The sequence below is a fragment of the Pipistrellus kuhlii genome, unplaced genomic scaffold (assembly GCF_014108245.1).
Source record: "Pipistrellus kuhlii isolate mPipKuh1 unplaced genomic scaffold, mPipKuh1.p scaffold_m20_p_3, whole genome shotgun sequence".
NCBI lineage: Eukaryota > Metazoa > Chordata > Mammalia > Chiroptera > Vespertilionidae > Pipistrellus > Pipistrellus kuhlii.
Genome location: NW_023425529.1, coordinates 181,313,804 through 181,333,894, shown reverse-complemented (window position 1 = coordinate 181,333,894; position 20,091 = coordinate 181,313,804). Strand labels below are relative to the sequence as shown.

The window sequence follows — 20,091 nt, the reverse complement described above, 5'->3', positions numbered from 1 at the left end:
ATTCCCGGGGAGATGGGAAATGGCTGGAGAGCGAATCTCTTGGTCCTCCCGGTGAGCATGTGCCATGAGTCCCTGGGTGAGGACTCTGCCGGCTGATCTGCCACAGCATGCCCAGACCAGGAAATGTGGTTCTCCCCGCACCTCAGGACTCGGGGATGTTTCAGCCCCTTTTAACGCCTTTCGGTGGCTTGCTTCCGGTTGACAGCACTTCATGGAGAAATCAGTGTATTAAGTTCTGAGCACAGTTAGAATAGTGCAAGCTTCAGACAAGTCAGTCTCCTCTCAGTGAAAGACACCACAGAAGTCAGCACCAAAGAAAATGCAAGCTCAGGAATAAATGGTCATTCAGGATTTACCAAAATCACAACCAACTCTCAGAGCCAGAGTTTAAAAAGCCAATTCCTAGTTTATTCATCAAACATTTAGACCAGGCTGTGTCTTAACCTACTTATTGATAATTGATAAATGCCTTTTGAGAACTGAGTATGAAAAAATTTTTAAAACCTCATCCAAGAAATATATTTCTCTTAAAAGACAAATTCGGGACACGGTAAACTGGATTTTCAGCGAGCAGATGCTGGTTTACTACATCACCGTTTTCCGGGATGCTTTTTGGCCAAACGGGAAACTGGCACCACCGACCAAAATCAGAAGCAAAGAGCAAAGCCAGGAAACGAAGCAGAGAGCCCAGCAGAAGCTGCTAGAAAACATTCCAGGTGAGGCGGCTTCTCACCTGCGGGCAGAGAGGGAGGGAGGTTAGCTGATGAGGGTTCACTCAGATCTGTCTGGAAACACTATTTGCTATGAAAAATTACATTTTTTAGTCATGTCCTGCCCCTTGCTAAGACATTGTACGGAGAATCTTAATAAGAACAGTGTTAGTGCCGAGACCGGTTCGGCTCAGTGGATAGAGCATTGGCTTGGGGACTGAAGGGTCCCGGGTTCGATTCCGGTCAAGGGCATGTACCTTGGCTGCGGGCACATCCCCAGTAGGGAGTGTGCAAGAGGCAGCTGATCGATGATTCTCTCTCATCAATGTTTCTAACTCTCTATCCCTCTCTCTTCCTCTCTGTATAAAATCAATAAAATATATTTAAAAAAAAAAAAGAACAGTGTTAGTTATATAATTCTTTCAACCAGAAGAATGTTTTAGAACACATAATAAATACGTTGCTTTAAAAATTCGACTAAAGTACACTGTTTTGAATGCTTAATTTTTAATTTGATAGCAATGTATTAAAATTATAGTTTGTATAAATGTCTTATGTTGAAAAATTCTAAATCTTATTTTCTCTTTAAACATTTGAAAAAAACTGATCATTCATGTTCCTTAGGCCATGGTGCATTTATTTAATTATTTACTTACTTTTAATCCTCACCCAAGGACATGTTTATTGATTTTTAGAGAGAGGAAAGGAAAGGAAGAGAGAGAAAAACCTCAGTGTTAGAGAGATACATTGATTGGTTGCCTCCTGCATGTACCCCAACCAAGGCCAGGGAACAAACCTGCAACCCAGGTACATGTCCTTGACCCGGAGTCAAACCCATCACTCTGTACACGGGTGAATGCTCTACCACTGAGCAACACCGGCCAGGAAAAAAGTATAGTGTCTTGAACACTTCGTTTTTAATTGGGTAGCACTGTATTAAAATTACAGTGTGTATAAATGCCTATGTTGAAAAATTCTAAATAACCTTTGTTCTTTAAACATTTGAAAAGAACTGATCGGTCATGTTCCTCAGGCCATAGATTTCTTCCTTTCCCTTTCTCCTCCCTCCCCCCCCCCTCCCCTCTCTTTCCTTCCCTTTATTTATTTATAATAAGGGATATATTTATTGATTTTACAGAGGGAAAAAAAGAAAGGGAGAGGACAGGAGAGGAAAAGGGGGGTATAGAAGGGAGACATCAATCGGTTGCCTCTCATACACGCCCGACCAGGGATTGAACCTGAAACCTAGGTGTGTGCTTTGACTAGGAATGGCACCGGCAACCTTTTGGTGTACAGCAAGCATGCCAAACTCTAAGGCTAACGTGGGCCAAAGAAATGAGGCACGCGGCCCGCGGGCCACAAGTTTGATGTACTTGGTGTACAGGATGACACTCCAACCAACTGAGCCACACTGGCCAAGGCAGTGCCTTCATTTGTTGTGCACATACACGTAAGATCTCCTTCACTGAATAGCTACACATTATGCACTTGGTCAATAACAGCGTAGCATCTAAACTTAATTTTTCAGATATGCTTCAGAACCTTGTTGGACAGCAAAATGCCCGTCATGGTATAATAAAAATATTCAATGCACTGCAAGAAACAAGAGCCAATAAGCATCTATTATATGTGAGTAATGCAAAGCCCACCACTGGGCTGTTTCTTTAATTTTACACTCTGTTCACACACACAATCTCTGTATTCTTCATCGTTCCTATTCCTTGCAGCTCTGACCCATGTTCTCTGCTTCCCTTTGTGTGTCTGCCTATTAAACCTGGTGGCAAGAAGAGAGGAAAACATGCCCCTGGTGGTTGCACTGTCCTCATTCTCACGCTGTCTGCTTTGTGGCCTGTGGTATCTGTGCCGGCTGCTTGGCTTTCTCATGTCAATAGCAAATGGTGTCCCAGGCCGCCGTCTTCTCACAGGTAGCATGGTAAACATTGCTGACGGTTGGTAGTGATTAACAGGCCACGAAATAACCGTGGATTCCCTCTCCTTGAGAGTAATTTGTTCACTGAGAATAACCCAGGCCTAAAACTAGACCTTTTTCCTAACTGTAGATAGATATTGGAGTAAACCCTCAGAGAGAAAACACCCTTTCCTCCTCTTTTCTCCTCCTCTCTTGGTTAGGTGCTGATGGAATTGCTGCTGATTGAACTGTGTCCTGAGTTGCGAGCTCAGGGGGACCCGCTGAGAGCCGGCCAGGTCTGAGTCTGCACGAATAAACCACCAAGATGTCTGTGATAATAGACATGAACCATTTCCTCTTTTCCGCAGAGGGCCTCACTGAGAACAATCCTGACTTTTATTTTAGGGACCTCCCTCCAGTTTCATGTGAGCTAAGCAGATTGATGCTGTAGCAGGCATCGGAAAAACCACTTCTGTTAATGATTGGGATTATTTTAATAAGGATATAAATACTTTAAAGTTGAAATATAAGTGTTAATGTGATAAGAACCTAGGAAATATTATAAATATTTATGAAAAGCTGTTTTAAAATGAAGAGCTGTGAATACTGTACAGTTAATTTCCTCTCTGAGGATTTTGAACATTCCTATATTCATGTGTATTGAAGAACATTGTTGTACTATCCTTTATGTAAAGTTCTTGTGAAAATTTGTCTTTATTTTTACCAAAGATTTCCCATAGTTTGAAGCATTTGAAGCAATAAAATTTAAAAACAAAGCATAGAGCTCTGTGATGTTTAAGACACTTATATCTCAAAAAAAGAGGTGGCAATACTTCCTGGCACCCTTTTTGTAGAAAACCCTGTGCATGTAAGTACTTCTGCAAAGAAATGAGAAGTTTGCTGCCTTTTATCCAGACAAGAATGAATATGTAACAAATACGATGATTGATGCGAATGAGAAGAGCCTTATTAGTGCTTGAAATGGTGCATTCAGGAGGTGGGATGTGAGCTGAACTGAAGAGGGGCAGGGATGAGATGGGGAAGCCGGAAGAGGAGGATACCATTCCATAAAGCAACATTAGCTTAGAATGTTTACGAAGAAGACATTAGGTATCTTAAGACATCGTTGCCAATGTTTTCGTTTCACAGATGTATACCACTACAGTACTCTGCATATGAATTCCACTTTTCAGTCATTTTTTTGCCTTCATTAATATCACTGATATAAAGAAAGCCTCTTGCTCATTTAACTTTTAACCATATTTAGTTATAGTTCTGTATTGATGATTTCATTGGGATTTTTGCACATTTCATATTCCTTTGAAATACATCTAGGTTTCTTAAAATGTAGAAAATGAAATACAAAGAAAACTTCTTGCTTTAATTGATTGTCTTACAGGAATAGAGCAGTTTTTCCCTCATTAAATTAAGATATTTAAGATAAAGAAGGGTGAAGTCTAAGCAATTTCTTAAACCCACTGTTTTTAAAGTTTATCATAAATCAGCCAAGTTAATTATTTATAAGAATTTCTTTTGAGAATATAAAATGTCCCAGAAGATTCGGTGCAGTCTTAGCTTTAGTAACTTCAGAAGCTCAAGTGTTACACAAATTATAAAATAAACACACACATTAAATTTCTTACACATTTTTGTGAGTTTTAAATTAAAACATTTAAAAAACAAGTTAAAATGACAAATTTATTCAAAATGCATATAAAATTTTATGAGTGGTAGCATTTATACTTCTGAAGTTATTAAAATTAAGGCTGCACTAAGTCTTTTAGGACACTGTTTGAATGGTTTTCAGTATTTGATGTGGTTGGCGTAGGCCAGTCTAGAGTCTAAGAGCTGGATTTCTGAGGACTAATCCAGCAATCTGAGCTTGTAGCTACATTTCAAATCACAAAATTAATGAAATACAAATTCAAGAACGAAAGTGACATGCAATCAGGAAAAAAACCAAGATATGTAACTTGCGAAGCAGAAAATAACTAGATGTTACTGTTATAAAAATACATACATTTGAAGGCATTAGGACGCACGGTCTTTGTTGAAATGCACTGTGGTCTAAATTCTTTGGTGAATAAGTAAAGAGTGAAGTTCATCTGCCAATGCAGGATCCAGACGACAAGCCTTAAAATAAAAGACAGAGTGACTTATTTAAATACATTTTGAATTATTGGGTCTTTCTTACTTCTTAACAATTTTTTGGTTTGTTTTTAAGAATAGTAAAATACAATTATTTTCAAGGGAGGGTTTTTAAAAATCTTTTTTTTTTACTGATTTCAGAGAAGAGGAGAGAGGGGGAAAGAGATAGAAACATCAATGATGAGAGAGAGTCATTGATAGGCTGCCTCCTGCACACTCCCTACTGGGGATTGAGCCTGCAACCCAGGCATATGCTCTTGACTGCAATTGAACCCGGGATCCTTTAGTCCACAGGCCAATGCTCTATCCACTGAGCTAAACCAGCTAGGGCTCAAGGGAGTTTCTTAATTAGGATACACATCTGTTCTGATTTCTTAATTAGGGAAGTTCAAAGTAGTGTATATATTAAAAAAAAAAAAAATCATACTAAAAATAACCATGCTCTTATCATCTGAAAAAGAAAATTTTGTGTCAAGAATATAGCATTTCTATGATATGAATTCTTAAGTAATATGGAAAACATGAACATTTAGCCTCAAAATTGTTCTCATTATATGAATAACAGCATCCTATCTATTAAAGAGGGGATATGCTAATTGACCCTCACGTGGTCACAAAGATAATGGAGCCCACAGCCAATGAGGGAATATGCTAGTTGACTGCCCCATCCTCAAAGATGACAGCATCCACAGCCAATAAGGGGGGGATATGCTAATTGACTGCCCCGCCCTCAAAGATGGTGGCACCCAGTTCCCTCAGCCTGGCCAGGGTGGCAGGGCCTGCCTTTGGAGTCCTCCAGTCCCTTCAGCCCTTTAGCTGCCCGAGGCACAAGCAAGCCTTGGTTGGCAGCTGCCCAGCCCCCTAGGGTCGCCCAAGGCTTGTGCTGCTGGCAGTGGCAGCAGCAGAGATGTGATGGGCTGTTGTCTTCCCCTGATCACCAGCTCGCCTCTTGCCCCTGAGGGCTCCCAGACTTTGAGAGGGCCAGGCCAGTCTGAGGGACCACCCCCCTCCAGTGCATGAATTTTCATGCACCGGGCCTGTAGACTATAACAATCTTATTTTAAATTATATGATTTATTATGACTAAAGTAAATACTGATACGTAATAGCGCACCATGTCATAGAATGTGACGAACTGGGATGCAGCGTCAGATGATCTCATCCTGACCTCACTCCATGCAGACACCGTCCCGTCAGGACCCAGGACAACTGGTCACTAGAAACTTGCGTCGTTGTTTCTAGTGACAAGAAGCCACCACCTTACAGGAAAAACTGTTATTTCCTGGACAGCCGCATGAGAAGATTCTTCTTTATATTAAGCTACAGCTTCCCTCCCTGTGCTGCAGAGTTACTGAAGGTCCAGGGGAGCGGACAGTGCTGGTTTCACAGTAACCCTGGGGAGGAGGAGGTGGCAGGCACCCAGGAGACCCACATGGGTCTCCTGACGGTAGCGCACTGTCCCTGCGCCATCGTGGTCTTAGCTTTTCCCACAGTGCACTGCAGAGGCTGGCACTCTGCCCTCCCTCCCCCACTGTGCCTTTTCTCCGGGACAGCCTGTCAGCCGGGAGGACCACGCTGAGGACCCCCCGTGTCCTTTTCTCTGAAGGAAACACTCAGTGTCTGGTCATGCTTCATATGACAGGATTCCCGACCCTCTCTGGCTTGCTGCACCTGCACTTTCTCCATTTTAAAGTCTCTCCCAGAAAATACAATGACCGCAATTGAGTAACAAGGGCATTCTCTCCCACCACTTGGAAAACCGTTCGAGGATCACAAGCTGTCCGGACCCAGAGTTGTCTCAGCTTATGTTTATTTAGAAAAGATACATGTAATCTGAAATGGACTTGGTTTGGAAATTGGTATAATATGTGCAAGATTCAGATTTCTGAAAAGTAAAGGCAATTATTCACACTACAGATTGATGTAGTGATAAATATCTCAAAGGTTGGTTGTGTATGTGGATTGTACTTCCACTTAATTCAGGGTTCCCAAACGTGCCTGCCAGGGGTCCCAAACACTGGCACCCCGAGGTGCTTCAGTACAGACAGGGCCCACTCCCGGGGCCTGAGATTGAGCTGCTCTGAAATGAGGCCTGGGCTTGGGAATTTTTGAAAGATCCCAGTGATTTCAAAACACAGACAAGTTAACATCCATCAGTTGCCTCCTGTATGCACCCCAATTGGGGCTTGAACCCACAACCTAGTTATGTGTTTTGACCGGGAATCAAATGCAAAACCTTTTGGTGTACAGGATGGTGCTCAAACCAAATGAGCCTCGCCAGCCAGGCTGTCTTTTCTTTATTAAAAATATATATATAGCCGAAACCTTGGTTCAGTGGATAGAGCATCTGCCTGCGGACTGAAGGGTCCCAGGATTGATTCCGGTCAAGGGCATGTACCTTGGTTGTGGGCACATCCCCAGTGGGGGGTATGCAGGAGGCAGTTGATCGATGTTTCTCTCTCATCGATGTTTCTAGCTCTCTATCCCTCTCTCTTTCTCTCTGTAAAAAATCAATAAAATATATTTAAATATATATATATAGTTACTCTTTATTACCATCCCCCTCACCCACCCCTCCCCTCTTTTAACAGTTGTTGGAATTTTAGACATGAAATACGTTGGAATTTGACTAAATCACATGAATTAAAACATGAAAAGGCTTATTTTAACTGGTTACCGCAAACTCATGAATATTCCTCCTCACTTCAGCATGGAAACTTTTTACAAAACTACATTTCATTAAGGTACTAGAACGAGGATCAAGCTCACACTTTTTTTCTGGGTGAAAGAAGGCATGGATATTCTGGCTTTAAGCTCTTAGTGCTGGCCTGAAGATAGCATCAGAGTAAGAGAGAATAATACAGGACTTCTAATCATGCTAACAAGAATCTGACAGGATCATCTAACAAGCATGTCAGGCGGGCCACATACCTCATTTACTTAAATTAGGCATGCGGCCCACCAGCCGTGAGTTTGACATGCTTGGCTGCATGTCTGACAGCCTCTCTATAAACAGAGATTATCTATACAGTAACTAAGGAGGAAAGAACACTCGTCCACAGAAGTGGTCTCGGAGTCATTGATGCTTATCCCTCGGGCTCACTTACTTTAGAGTAATATTGGTTAGCAGTTGCTTCATCCTTTATGGTCCCCAAGCCAAGCTGCAGGCACCGGGCGTGGTAGAAGGCGGCCATGGCCATGCCTCTGCTGATGAATTCGGGGAGACAGTCCGTGACCTGGGCTATCGTCGAGATGTCGTGCACCTCATCGTAGTCAGCAATCCTGTTAGGACGGAGATTGTGAAATGAAAGGACGTCAGGTATGGGTTACGTTTTCACAAACAGCCTATCCACAAATGGTCCTTGTGTCTTAAATGATTTCCCCATTCTACCTGTTTGACAAAGTTGTGCAGTGAAAGGGAAGCATAGCATAGTTAACACCGGAAAGAGTAATTCCCTGTGATTATTCTAATCAGGCTTAGTAACCTAGAAAATGACTAGAACAGAAAAGAAAGGTTGTTTCCTTATAATATTAGTATTTTAAACTTAACATCACTGTAGATTTCAACAATGGGGAAAAAGTATTTTCTATTTCTTTGGATTATGTGTTTAAACATGGATCTTAAATTTGGACTTTACTCACATAAGACCAGAAAACACATTAAAAAAAAAAAACTTGCACATCCATCTTTGGTTAAAAAGGGCAATAAAAAGAATTCATTCTGGCCCTAGTTGGTTTGGCTTCGTGGATAGAGCGTTGGCCTGCGGACTAACGGGTCCCAGGTTTGATTCCGGTGAAGAGTGCATACATTGGTTGCAGGCTCGATCATCGGCCTGGTGGTGGTGGTGGTGGTGGGGAGGGTGTGCAGAAGGCAACCAATCCATGTGTCTCTCACGTGGCTGTTTCTGCCGCCCTTCCACTCTCCCTAAAAATCAACGGAAAAATATCCCTGGGTGAGGATTAACAACAAACAAATAGCCCTAGCCAGTTTGGCTCAGTGGATAAAGCACCTACTTGTGGACTGAAGGGTTCTGGGTTCGATTTTGGTCAAGGACACATGCCCAAGTTGCAGGTTCAATCCCCAGTAGGGGTGCAGGAGGCAGTAGAGCAATGATACTGATCATTGATGTTTCTATCTCTCCCTCTCCAAAATCAATAAAAATATATTTTAAAAATATAAGCAAGGGGACTTGTGCTGCTATAAAGAGAGAGAGAGAGAGAGAGAGAGAGAGAGAGAGAGAGAGAGAGAGAGAGAGAGAGAGAGAATTCATTCTGTGTAACCCAGACACAGATATGGAGAATTGTGTGAGAATGAGATCTAATCATGTTAACCCTAATGGTATGGAGAATAAGAATGTGGACAATAATGTGAAGTTTCAAAGACTTTAAGAACTTTGTAAAATCTTCGTTTTAATCAGAGGGCACCGGGGATTTGGGATGTTGGTGAGCACACCTTTATGTGACCCGCTGTCTGGGAGCCAAGCTGTTGGGAGGAGAGGGGAGAGGCAGCAATTCATCCCCCGTTGGCGTGGCTGCCTCCCGGGGGCTGGCGGGAAGGAGCCGTGGGCTGCGTAGGCGGCATTCCTGGAGGGAAGGGCAGCCACAGCTGTTCTTCCCGGTGCGGTGCTTTTGTCTGTGGTGGGAAAGTAAAAGGAGGAAGATACAGGGCTCACAGAAAAGCTCCATGTTTTATGGAAACTTCCAAATATTTTATCAGATGTTAGTGTTGGAGTCTTTTAACCATTCTTCTTATTTTACAGCCCTGATCAAGCCATATTGCAGTTATGTATTGCTAAGGATGTAGGAAGAAATGAATTTAATAGTTAATATACATTTTACTTGCCAAGCCATGTTCAGTACTTTATACGCAATATTTTTACAATCCTGAAGAAGTATTTTATTTATTTTTTAATAAATAAAGCAATTGGTGTCCCCTAAAAGTTAAGAAACTTGCTGAAGCTCACTCAGCTGGTGCACTGAGCGGAGCGAATGCCACAGAAATCCTGAAGACCAATGGCACAGAACTGTACTACCTGATATGGTAGCTATTAGCCACATGTGGCTGCTTCATTCAAATCCAATGAAACTTACAAGTTTAATCCTCAGTTGCACTAGCCCAGTGGTCAGCAAACTCATTAGTCAGCAGAGCAACAGTAAATATCAACAGTGCAACGATTGAAATTTATTTATTTTTCTTTTATATCTTATTGATTTTTTACAGAGAGGAAGAGTGAGGGATAGAGAGTTAGAAACATCAATGAGAGAGAAACATTGATCAGCTGCCTCTTGCACACCCGCAATGGGGAGGTGCCCGCAACCAAGGTACATGCCCTTGATCGGAATCGAACCTGGGACCTTCCAGTCCACAGGCTGACGCTCTATCTACTGAGCCAAACCGGTTTCAGCTGAAATTTCTTTTGAGAGCCAAATTTTTGAAACTGAGACTCTATAGGTAGGTGCATTGTTATTAACTTAATTAGGGTACTCTTAAGCTGGCCTTTGCTAAAAACTCAAGGGGGCAAAGACCCCCCCAGTTTGCCGACTAGGGCACTAGCCACATTTCCAGCCCTCCACAGCCACCGTTCACAATACTGTAGCAAGTCTACGAACACACCCGGCCCAGAGCGCGCACTCAGCGTGGCTGCACGCACCGTCCCCAGCCGTTTACCTTTTGGAAAAGGCCACGCACTTGGTGAAGAACTTCATGTTGTAGTAGTACTCCACCAGGTTGCCCTGGGCGTAGACGTTCCCGCGCTCCGAGGCTTCCCGCAGGCAGTGCAGCGCGGCCTCCGTGTCCTGGGGGATGCCGTGGCCGTACAAGTACATGAGCCCCAGCGCGCCCTGGGACTCCAGGCTCCCGTTGCCGCAGGCTTCCGAGTGCCAGAAGAATGCCTTCACGGAAGCAGTGTGGGCTTGTTACTCACAGGGTGACATTACAAGGGGATACCGGAAAGAACGAAGTCTCCAATGAGAAGAGAGCGCTGTCCGTTCATCTCTAGGAAGTTGTTCTAGCCCCTGGGAGGTACCTTCAGGCTGGCATCAACTCCTCGGGCCTTAGAGACGGTGAGCCCGCCTGACCACAGAGCAGGTGAGTTCGGCTGTCTCGGGTTTCAGGATTTTCAGATTTTCCACCGGAAGGATCGAGAGGGTGGGGATCTGGAACGGTGTCTGCAGGGCTTTGAGACAGACCTGCTACGAGGCCCAGTGGGGAGGGGCAGCTGTGGCCGCTCAGGAAGTCAGAGATGGGGCTTTCCAGATCAAAGGCAACCAAGGGTAAGGGCTACATGGGGGCCAGAAACACCTGATCAATACTCAGCTACGAGACTGTGAATTTGTCCAAAAACGGGTTGGCTGCTCAGTTGTCCAAGGAGGGTTTTAGACTGTTTGGTGCCCCTTACAAGCAGGACTTATCCCTACATTTCCTTTCCCTGTAAGGTTTCTTGGAAACTATTTCAGTCATGGTGAAGAGAGAAACTATAGTTCCATAAAAATCTTAAATGGGTCTAATCTTCATCTAGTATATTTTACTTACTATTATCATTGCTCCTTCCTCAAATCAAATGTCATCATTAATTCACACTTAACAGGATTTGGGCTTTATTTCAGGACTCTCCCTGGAAGCTCGCATGGAATAACAGTTTGCATGGGTAGCTCTTTAGAGCATACCAATTCTCTCACATCGGGGTCCCTTTGGGTAGAGGCGGGGAAGGTAGCATTCGTAGGTGAGTAAAGGATAGCATGAGCTTTGAGATCTTAACACTGACATTCTTTACGTTTTAAAGAAGTGTCAGAGATTCAAAGCCGTATTCCTTATCACCCTTCTCTTAAAAAAGAAATAGCGAGACAATCTAAATAGAATTCTAACTAACATTGAAACAGATCAACGTTACCTTTTCTAGCTCCTTGGGTTCTTTCGTTGAATAATACAACCCTAGGATGCTTTGAGCCTTCACACTGGCCTTAGGGTTTCCATTGTCCGCAGCAATAAGCCAAAGTCTGGAAGAGAAAGGCAAGGCAAGTGGTTGTTTGTGTCAGTGTATGGTTAAGACGAAAACTCATTCTCAGGTAAGTACCTCTCAGCTTCCTCCATCGATCGGCTAACGCCTTTTCCTTCGTAATAAGCTCTTCCAAGGTTGTAAGCAGCTGCAAATTGCAAGTGTCTTGCTTTGGGACATGGAGAATCAATTATTTGCTTCATATAGTTCACTCCTTTTCCCTTCCACAAAAGAAAAGAGAAACAACCCCAGTTTTTAGTTTTACCCAAACTAAATTCTTTCTCCCAGTAATGTTGTGAAGCTTTCACCCCTGACGTGATATAATTCCTGACTCTGTGCCCAAGTGGTGTGTTGTCCTGGGTGTGCAAGGCTGGAAATAAGGAAGTAAAAGGTCATCGTCTGGCCCTAACTGGTTTGGCTCAGTGGATAGAGCGTCAGCCTGCGGACTCAAGGGTCCCGGGTTCAGTTCCGGTCTATACTAATGTTCATAAGATATCCACAGAGAGTGTGCAGGAGACAGTCTACCCACTGACAACACAGCTTTCACCCTCCAGAAATCCATCCGACCCAAGCCTTGAAACACTCCAAAGAAAATAATTCTTGATGATCAACATGTGTTTATATATTGCAATATCCCTCGCTGCTTTCTCAAAGTGCTGTTGCTGGCTACATAGCACAGTAGATGAGGAAATAAAGGTGTTTTACTTTTTGTGAGCCCCAGGTTATGTGGATTTATTTTTGTGAGTGTATGAGGTATCTACCATTTTCCCTCCACCTGGATAGTAAGGACTTAATGGTAGCCAGTGAAGTGGCGGTAAACCCTCCCATTGGTAGTCCTACATGGTTGCTCCTTCTTGCTGCTCGGTTCTTAGTTTAGGTGTCAGATAAAGTGATGGGATCATACAGGGAGGAAAACTAATCCCAGAGCCAGTCTTCAAGTTAATGTTAGGGAATGGCTAATGGCCAAGAAATTGATAGAACTAGAAAGGCAATGAGTTGGTCTGAACGTAAAGGTAGGTACTTTGTGCTTGGGTGGAAAGTGAATTGGGGAGTGGAAATCACGCCAGCTACACCTTTGAGCACTGTGGTACTCTGTGATATTGGAAGGAGGGTTCTCGACCAGAGGGCTGCCTGAGGGACAGCCACGTTTCTGACAGAGCAAGGAAATGAAGGAAGAGGTCTAGGAAAAGGCTGAGGTCCTGGGGGCCTCTATTTGCCAGGCAGCTGGGAAGGGGAGAGGACAAGCAATGTGGAGTCAGGAGTATGTAAGAAGACAGATGACAAGAGAGGCATACATTCTGTGTGGTGGCCAATATAATAAAGCTGGGAAGCCTGGTGGACCGAGTGAAGTCAAGGTTCCACATGGCATTCCAGTACCAAGTTCAGATGGAGTCACAGTGCTCTGGCCTCGCGATGCCTAGTGAAGCCCACTGATGGCGATGGTCAGGCAGACAGGATCCCTGGGGAGAGTTTGGAATGGCAGTTACTGGTTTGGAAACTAAAGACTAGCTAGCTGGCTGACCATGGGAACAGACCAAGTTACGTCCCTTTCTTTCATCTTCAACATGGAAGTCTGTAAAAGTTTATAAAGATGGACAGGACATGATCAGATTTGAATTTTGAAAATATGGCTTTGGTGGCTGTATGAATGAATTTGGGACAAGAGCAGAAGTTTTAAGGAAGTACTTCCTAGTACTGTTTAAAAAAATTTTTTAATGTTTTTTATTATGAATAAATATTGAGTTTTATGAAACTTTCAATATACTAAAACCATCATATGGTTTCTTTTATTCAGGCTATTCAAGTGGTATATTACATTCATAGATTTCCTTATTAACAAATTATTAAATTTCTGGGCTAAATCTTACTTGGTTATTATATTATTTTAATGGATATTGATTTTGTTTGTAACAAAGGCAAACATTTTCTTATCCTAACAGCTGCCACCATAATTTTTCTTGGAGAAACTAACCCAAAGGTAAGTTCTTTGAAAATCTCCTGAGGTGATACCTGATAGCAGCATTGTCAACACAGGGCCACAAGTTAATCAGCCAACACTGTAGGCTCTGCTGTGGGTCTGACACTGGTCTGAATCCCGGGGGATTCCGCAGGGAGGAAGACAGACAAAACTGCCTAATTATAAGGAGCTTACATTCCAACAGGGAGAAAGAAGTTAAGCAGTAACCCTGGAGACCATCATCAAGCCTGTGGAGAAAATGAAGGGGGCTGTTTTGGTCACATGGCCACAGAAAACCTTTCGGAGGAAGTGACCTGAATGAAAGGAAGGCAGACGAAGAGGTGACTGAACTACGTTGTGTGAGAAAACGGGATAAATTCATTTGGGATCAGCAAAGGAGAGGGTTAAGGGAGAAGACACAGAAAGGGGAAAGGGTAGGATAGGAAGAGTCCTCAGCAAGTTGAAGAATCCTGTGAGGTGGGGCAACTGAAATGACTGATGAACAAGTTCAAGTTGTTCACTAGGTGGGACCTGGTGTGGTCCTCCATGTTAGAAGCAATGCTGCAAGCACAATCCTGTTTTATGAGACCAGCAAAGATAACAGGCAGTGACCTATGCCGGGGCAGAGATAATGGTACAGCTGCAAAGATGAAGAGTATAGAGAAAAAATTGGGGAAGAAGAAAAGCAGAAGTGACTGTGAGAACATAAACCTGAACATTTTAGATAAATTTTGAAGCTCTGATTATTTAAATTTTAAGGAATGAGTGAAACTGTCATCACACAACTTATTTTTTTTTTTTGGGGGGGGGCATTGTTCATTATGATTTTCTTTGTCCTCAAACATATATGCCTAGTATATTTTCAATTTTGGTATCTTAAACAAGGAGTCTTAAAATTTCATGTTGGGAATTTTATGGTGTGGATGTTGCTTAGTTTACAAAACTTACCTGTTATATACTGAATATTATCTATCATGTCTAGAAATTAAATTTAATATTTTGTAAACTTATTTTTTAGCCCATTTTCTTTATGTAGTCTGATGCTATCATGTTTGGCACATATAGGCTCTGTATTATGATTTTCATATTAAACAGAGCTTTATTGCTATTGGACTATAATTTCTACATCAAGTTTTAAATTGTTTCTATGCTTCTTTGAACAGCTTTGTTGATGCACTAAAAAATACATGTCATTTTCTTAAGTACATATTTACTCTCTTTTAACAAGGAAATTTAGATTAATTACATTTGTCTGATTGCTGCAATAATTATGAGTTTCTTTGAGTTTTTTCTTTTTATATAAAATTTTAATCATGCAGAAAAGTAGAAAAAATATACAATAAAATATCTAGTATAAGTACCATATAAATTCTCAGTAATATTTTGCTATATTTGCTTCCTCTATTTTTTTTTGCTTTGTTTCAAGTCATTTGCAGATGTAAATATTAGTACAGTTCACACCTAAATATTTCATTATGCTTTACAAGAGAAGTTCTTCTGCACAAATACCAGATTTGTCACTTCTAAATGTTATACAAAATTTATATATATATAAATATATATATATAAATTCATGAAAGCACATACTTTAAAATAATAACAATGTTTATATTTAATGGCAGAATTTGGAATGATCCTAATTTTTGCTTATTTTCTAGTTTTTTCCCCTCCATCTTTATATAGCTTTGAAATAACTTTAAAAAACACAGGAAAGCATATTAAAAGGGAAAATTATTGGCATCTAATGGTAGCAAGGAGAAAGAGCAAAAAAGAAAATTTGTTTTTCACACAAACGAAAAATGACTAATGCTATATCCTTTGAATGCAAAAAGTTAGAGATTACTGAACTATAAGGATAGAAATGTAAAATTAAAATGTGAATAATTTCAATTGTATCAGATAATCCATTGAAAATGAGATCTTAAACACTGTGAACAAATCAATAGCTTACAGCGTTTTCAGCGGTCCCCAGCCCATCATAATACATTACGCCCAGCTGGTAAGTTGCTTGATGATCTTGTTCCTTGATTTCTTCAAACTGTTCCAATGCTTCTTCATACCATCCCTGCCAGCTCACAGGAAATACTGAATTATTATTATCTTAAAGTAATCCCAGTTATTTAATTCCCACCCAAATCTCACCAGTAGCACCAAATAAACCTAGAAAAGACAGCCACAGATTTATGGAATTTGCAAGTTAAGTCACTGACAACAGTCAACACACTATAAAGTGAATTAAATAGACCTAAACGTGGCCACTGAGGGAAGGGACTGCAGGAATTTAGGTGAGATTCTCTTTGGCTTTCACTCTTACTCTCCTGAAATCCTCTCTTGCCAATCCTCTCTTGAAATGACGGCTTAGCTGGCTGCTCAATCTAGCCTGCCACCTCCCTGCCACTCCTGAAGTCTGAGAAATTTCAGAGCTGGGACCAACGCCTCAGAAAAGATGTGAGATACTGCAGTATAAAATCCATTCTTGCACAATAAATTAAAAATCTGTTTATATTTTTGCCCAAAATATTTAATGTCATCTATAAAATATTTTCATGTTCATAGTAATTAAAGACCCTGATTTTTAAAAAATATATATTTTATTGATTTTTTACAGAGAGGAAGGGAGAGGGATAGAGAGCTATTAATAGAAACATCAATGAGAGAGATGTATCAGCCAATGTACCAGAATCAAACCTGGGACACTTCAGGCCACAGTCCGACACTCTATCCACTGAGCCAAACCGGTTTTGGTGAAGGCCTTGATTCCTACCTTGTACTTAAAGGGTAGCTTATATGTTCCTCTACACCAGAGGTCGCCAACCAGTGGTTCATGAAGTCCGAAATGTTGGCGACCGCTGCTCTACACAGAGTAAGGAGGGAACTGCCCTCTGCCCACATTTTGCTGACATACCCTGCGGGCAGGTCAAGAAGGTACTGTACAAGCTATCTATCACCTGTAGACTAGACAATAAAAATAACTACCTGCATAACTACCATATAAATTCTTAGTAATCCCATTTTGCTACATTGGCTTCATCTATTTAAAAATATATATATTTTATTGATTTTTTAACAGAGAGGAAGGGAGAGGGATAGAGAGCTAGAAACATCGATGAGAAACATCGACCAGCTGCCTCCTGCATGCCCCCTACTGGAGATGCGCCTGCAACCAATGTACATGCCCTTGACCGGAATCAAACCTGGGACCTTCTATTGTAGTTCGCAGGCCAACGCTCTCCACTGAGCCAAACCGGTTTTGGCTTCATCTATTTTCTTAATAGTAGTGAATATCCTTATGAAGGACACTCACTATTATTAAGCATCCACTACTATTATGGCTTGTGTCCTTCAGTTTTTGCAGTTTTCCAGCTGAGAAGACATGGAAAAGCAAGTGTGTGTTTCTCTAAAATTAATTTTCTCCCAACTTCCTATAAAAACCTACATGTTATGTGTTATCACGTTAAAGGCTCCTCAGCAGTTAGACAGTCTGGTAACAAACATGCTATGGTGTAAAGGACTAATAGGGACTTTATATTTCAATCGGCCATGAAAATGCCTCACACTAAAGAATGAATCGTTGGTAGTGGTAGAAAGGGTCTTTTACTGACTTGGAAGGTCATTGTTAGGAAGAGCAGGCTAGAGAAAAACAACTTTTGGAAAACAGAAAAATAATTAAATTTCTCTTTTCATAAACTATAACTAATCAACAAATTGATAAAAATTAACAAAAACTACATCAAAATCCTAACAAATATTTACTTATTTTAAAGACCACATATCAATGAGTAAATGACTAAGTAGTTAACATTAATTTTCCTTTCTGGCCAGCCTCTATTTTTCAGTCCATTATACCACTGTCTGTGTCTCCAGAATAAATCTAGGACCCAGCTCCACTGCTACAACTTTGGTCAAGATTACTAACCTCTCTTGCTTGAACTAGTGAAATTTCCCCCCGAACTGGTATTGGTTCTATGCTTGCCTTCATCACAGACTCAATACCCTTCGATGGCTTCTTACTACATGTTAAGCAAAGCTCACCTAGAGCCACCTCTGCCTTATTCCACATTGGTCTCTTTGAGGTCTCAGAACTCTGTCATCGACGAAACGTTTTCTTTGTTCTCCCTCTGGAACGCACTTCGCTGGCTGTCTGCGTTGTGTTTCCTTTTCTGCAAATGTTAGTTTCCACAACAGGTCTTTCCACCCTATCCCTATGTTATTCTCTATCGTCGTGTGCAGTTAATTCCTTTCCTAGTACTTTTCCTTATTGTTAATTATACATGTTTATTGTCTTCCCCGACTGGACTGTAACCTTTGTGAAATGGGGACCATTCTGAGTCCCTCTTCATTTTATAGCACATAATAGTGAAGCCTTATAAAGCACGTATTAGGTGCCAGGCCCTGTTTTATAATTAATACACCCTCACCATAGCTCAATGAAACAGCATTATTGCCCCCCTTTTATAGGTGAGAAAATTGAGGCACCAAGAGGTTAAGTATTTGTGCCCACAGATAAGCATTTAAAAGCAATAGGGCCATGTTCAAACCCATGTGCAAAGCTAAGAGATTCTTTAATTAAGCGTTATGTTGTGCTATCCTCACAGTGACAGGGGCATGACTGGTCCTCAACAAATACTTTTGTTGCCAGAATGAATGAAGGAGCCATCAAAAGATTAGAGAGTAAGTGGGGTATAGGTGAGCAGCTGCCCAAATATTCAATGGATGGTGAGGGATTACCCTGTTTCCCCAAAAATAAGACAGTGTCTTATATTAATTTTTGCTCCCAAAGATGCGCTAGGTCTTATTTTCAGGGGATGTCTTATTTTTCCATGAAGAAGAATATGATACACATTTATTGTTAAATGAAAATAAAGGAAATTTATTACCTGTATACGGTACGGTAGTACGGTAGTTGTCAACACAAACCAGACAAACTGTGAATCTTACATTATCAAGAATTTACTCATTTATTCAATGACAATCATGTCATCATCATCTGGAACATCATCATAACAATCCAATTCCTGAATTTCCTGGTGAATTTCTTGTGACTCCATTTCTTTTAGAATCAGTGGACCAAATCTCTCATGTTTAGCCTAGGGGGGCCTTATTTTCAGGGGGATGCCTTATATTTCACTCAGAAGGAAACCTATAAGTAGGTCTTATTTTTGGAGGATGTCTTATTTTCGGGGAAACACAGTAGGGACAGCTGGTCCTTTTCACGTCTTCCCTCGGGTTCAGTGAAGAACTGAAGCTGTATTACTGACATTGGAGTGAAAATACTTTAGATGATAAATATTTTGGGCAAAAATATAAACATTAGATTTTTAATTTTATACCAAAACTAGATGCCTGGCACACGAAATTTGTGCACAGGTACGACCCCTAGGCCTGGCCTGTGATCGGGGCCATCTTTCCCAGCTGCTGGCAGCGGGCCCTGGATTGCTGTTCACCATTGGGCGATTGGAGTCTGCTCGCCCTGGGAAGGGACCAAGAGGTTGGCTAGCAGGCCCCAATCCTGTGGGCTGGGGGCAGCTCCTGTGCTGAGCGTCTGCCCCCTTGTGGTCAGTGCGTGTCATAGCAACCAATCGTTCGGCTGTTTGGTCGATTTGCATATTACCCTTTTATTATATAGGATAGGGGTGTCGAACTCAATCAGAGAAGGGGCCAAAATCAGGATGTCTCCTATAAATGACTTTCATTAGAATAACTGTAATGGAGAAAGGCCAGGTAGCTCCTTAAGCTGATACCTGTATCACACTTGAAGCCACAACCATAATCTGTGGAGTTTGACAGAATTTCCCTGATATTAAATATCACTTAAGGAGACATTTTGCTATGAGGATCTAACAGCAGTATTCAATGAAATGAAAACAAATAAAGACTGGCTGAAACCGGACAGAGCGTTAGCCCGTGGACACAAGGGTCCCAGGTTCGATTCTGGTCAAGGGCATGTACCTGGGTTGCGGGCACGTCCCCAATAGAGGGTGTGCAAGAGGCAGCTGATCGATGTTACTCTCTCATCGATGTTTCTGGCTTTCTATTCCTCTCCCTTCCTCTCTGTAAAAAAAAATCAATAAAATATATTAAAAATAAATAAATAAACAAAGACTGATACCTCTTCAAAATAGAGTTGACCTCGCAGGAAATATGCCGTGGCATCCCCTCTTATTATTCTTTCCTTCAAGAGCTTCAATGCCTTATCCACCAGATTAGCATGGCTGTAATAGTCTATTTTAAGAAAGGTAAGGAATTGCAACTTTAAACACAACATGAATCTTCTCTCTTCAAGCCACCAATTATACAGAATTCATCTGACATTTTACACCGGTTTCCTTCCTAGTTCTCATTCCACTTTGGCTAATGGAGAAGGTATTGTCA

At 41.5% G+C, this 20,091-nt stretch overlaps 2 protein-coding genes and 1 long non-coding RNA gene across 8 annotated transcripts in view; 2 read left to right on the top strand and 1 right to left on the bottom strand.

Moving 5' to 3' along the window:
• SNX25 (sorting nexin 25) overlaps nucleotides 1–3,384 on the top strand; it is a 93,125-nt gene extending 89,741 nt beyond the window's left edge. For 3 of the 4 annotated variants that reach the window (XM_045588957.1, XM_036458509.2, XM_036458512.2), the window contains 3 exons: nucleotides 535–716; nucleotides 2,239–2,339; nucleotides 2,841–3,384. In XM_045588957.1, coding sequence (XP_045444913.1) covers nucleotides 535–716; nucleotides 2,239–2,339; nucleotides 2,841–2,921 — 364 coding nt within the window. In that variant the 3' untranslated portion in view covers nucleotides 2,922–3,384. Of the gene's footprint in view, nucleotides 1–534; nucleotides 717–2,238; nucleotides 2,340–2,840 lie in introns of those variants that run through there. The other variant, XM_036458511.2, reaches the window with a different exon arrangement.
• LOC118730506 (LRP2 binding protein) overlaps nucleotides 205–20,091 on the bottom strand; it is a 21,745-nt gene continuing 1,858 nt past the window's right edge. Inside the window, exons 2-9 of one of the 3 annotated variants that reach the window (XM_036458520.2) lie at nucleotides 19,829–19,941; nucleotides 15,671–15,791; nucleotides 11,841–11,983; nucleotides 11,658–11,763; nucleotides 10,436–10,659; nucleotides 7,875–8,049; nucleotides 4,640–4,752; nucleotides 205–733 (exon numbers count right to left, since the gene is read on the bottom strand). In XM_036458520.2, the coding sequence (XP_036314413.1) occupies nucleotides 4,687–4,752; nucleotides 7,875–8,049; nucleotides 10,436–10,659; nucleotides 11,658–11,763; nucleotides 11,841–11,983; nucleotides 15,671–15,791; nucleotides 19,829–19,872 (879 nt within the window). In that variant the 5' untranslated portion in view covers nucleotides 19,873–19,941 and the 3' untranslated portion in view covers nucleotides 205–733; nucleotides 4,640–4,686. The remainder of the gene's footprint in view (nucleotides 734–4,639; nucleotides 4,753–7,874; nucleotides 8,050–10,435; nucleotides 10,660–11,657; nucleotides 11,764–11,840; nucleotides 11,984–15,670; nucleotides 15,792–19,828; nucleotides 19,942–20,091) is intronic. The other 2 variants (XM_036458519.2, XM_045588960.1) reach the window with 2 other exon arrangements.
• LOC123653291 overlaps nucleotides 5,727–20,091 on the top strand; it is a 24,136-nt gene continuing 9,771 nt past the window's right edge. The window contains exons 1-2 of the long non-coding RNA XR_006743020.1: nucleotides 5,727–5,779; nucleotides 10,780–10,789. This is a non-coding gene — a long non-coding RNA (uncharacterized LOC123653291). The remainder of the gene's footprint in view (nucleotides 5,780–10,779; nucleotides 10,790–20,091) is intronic.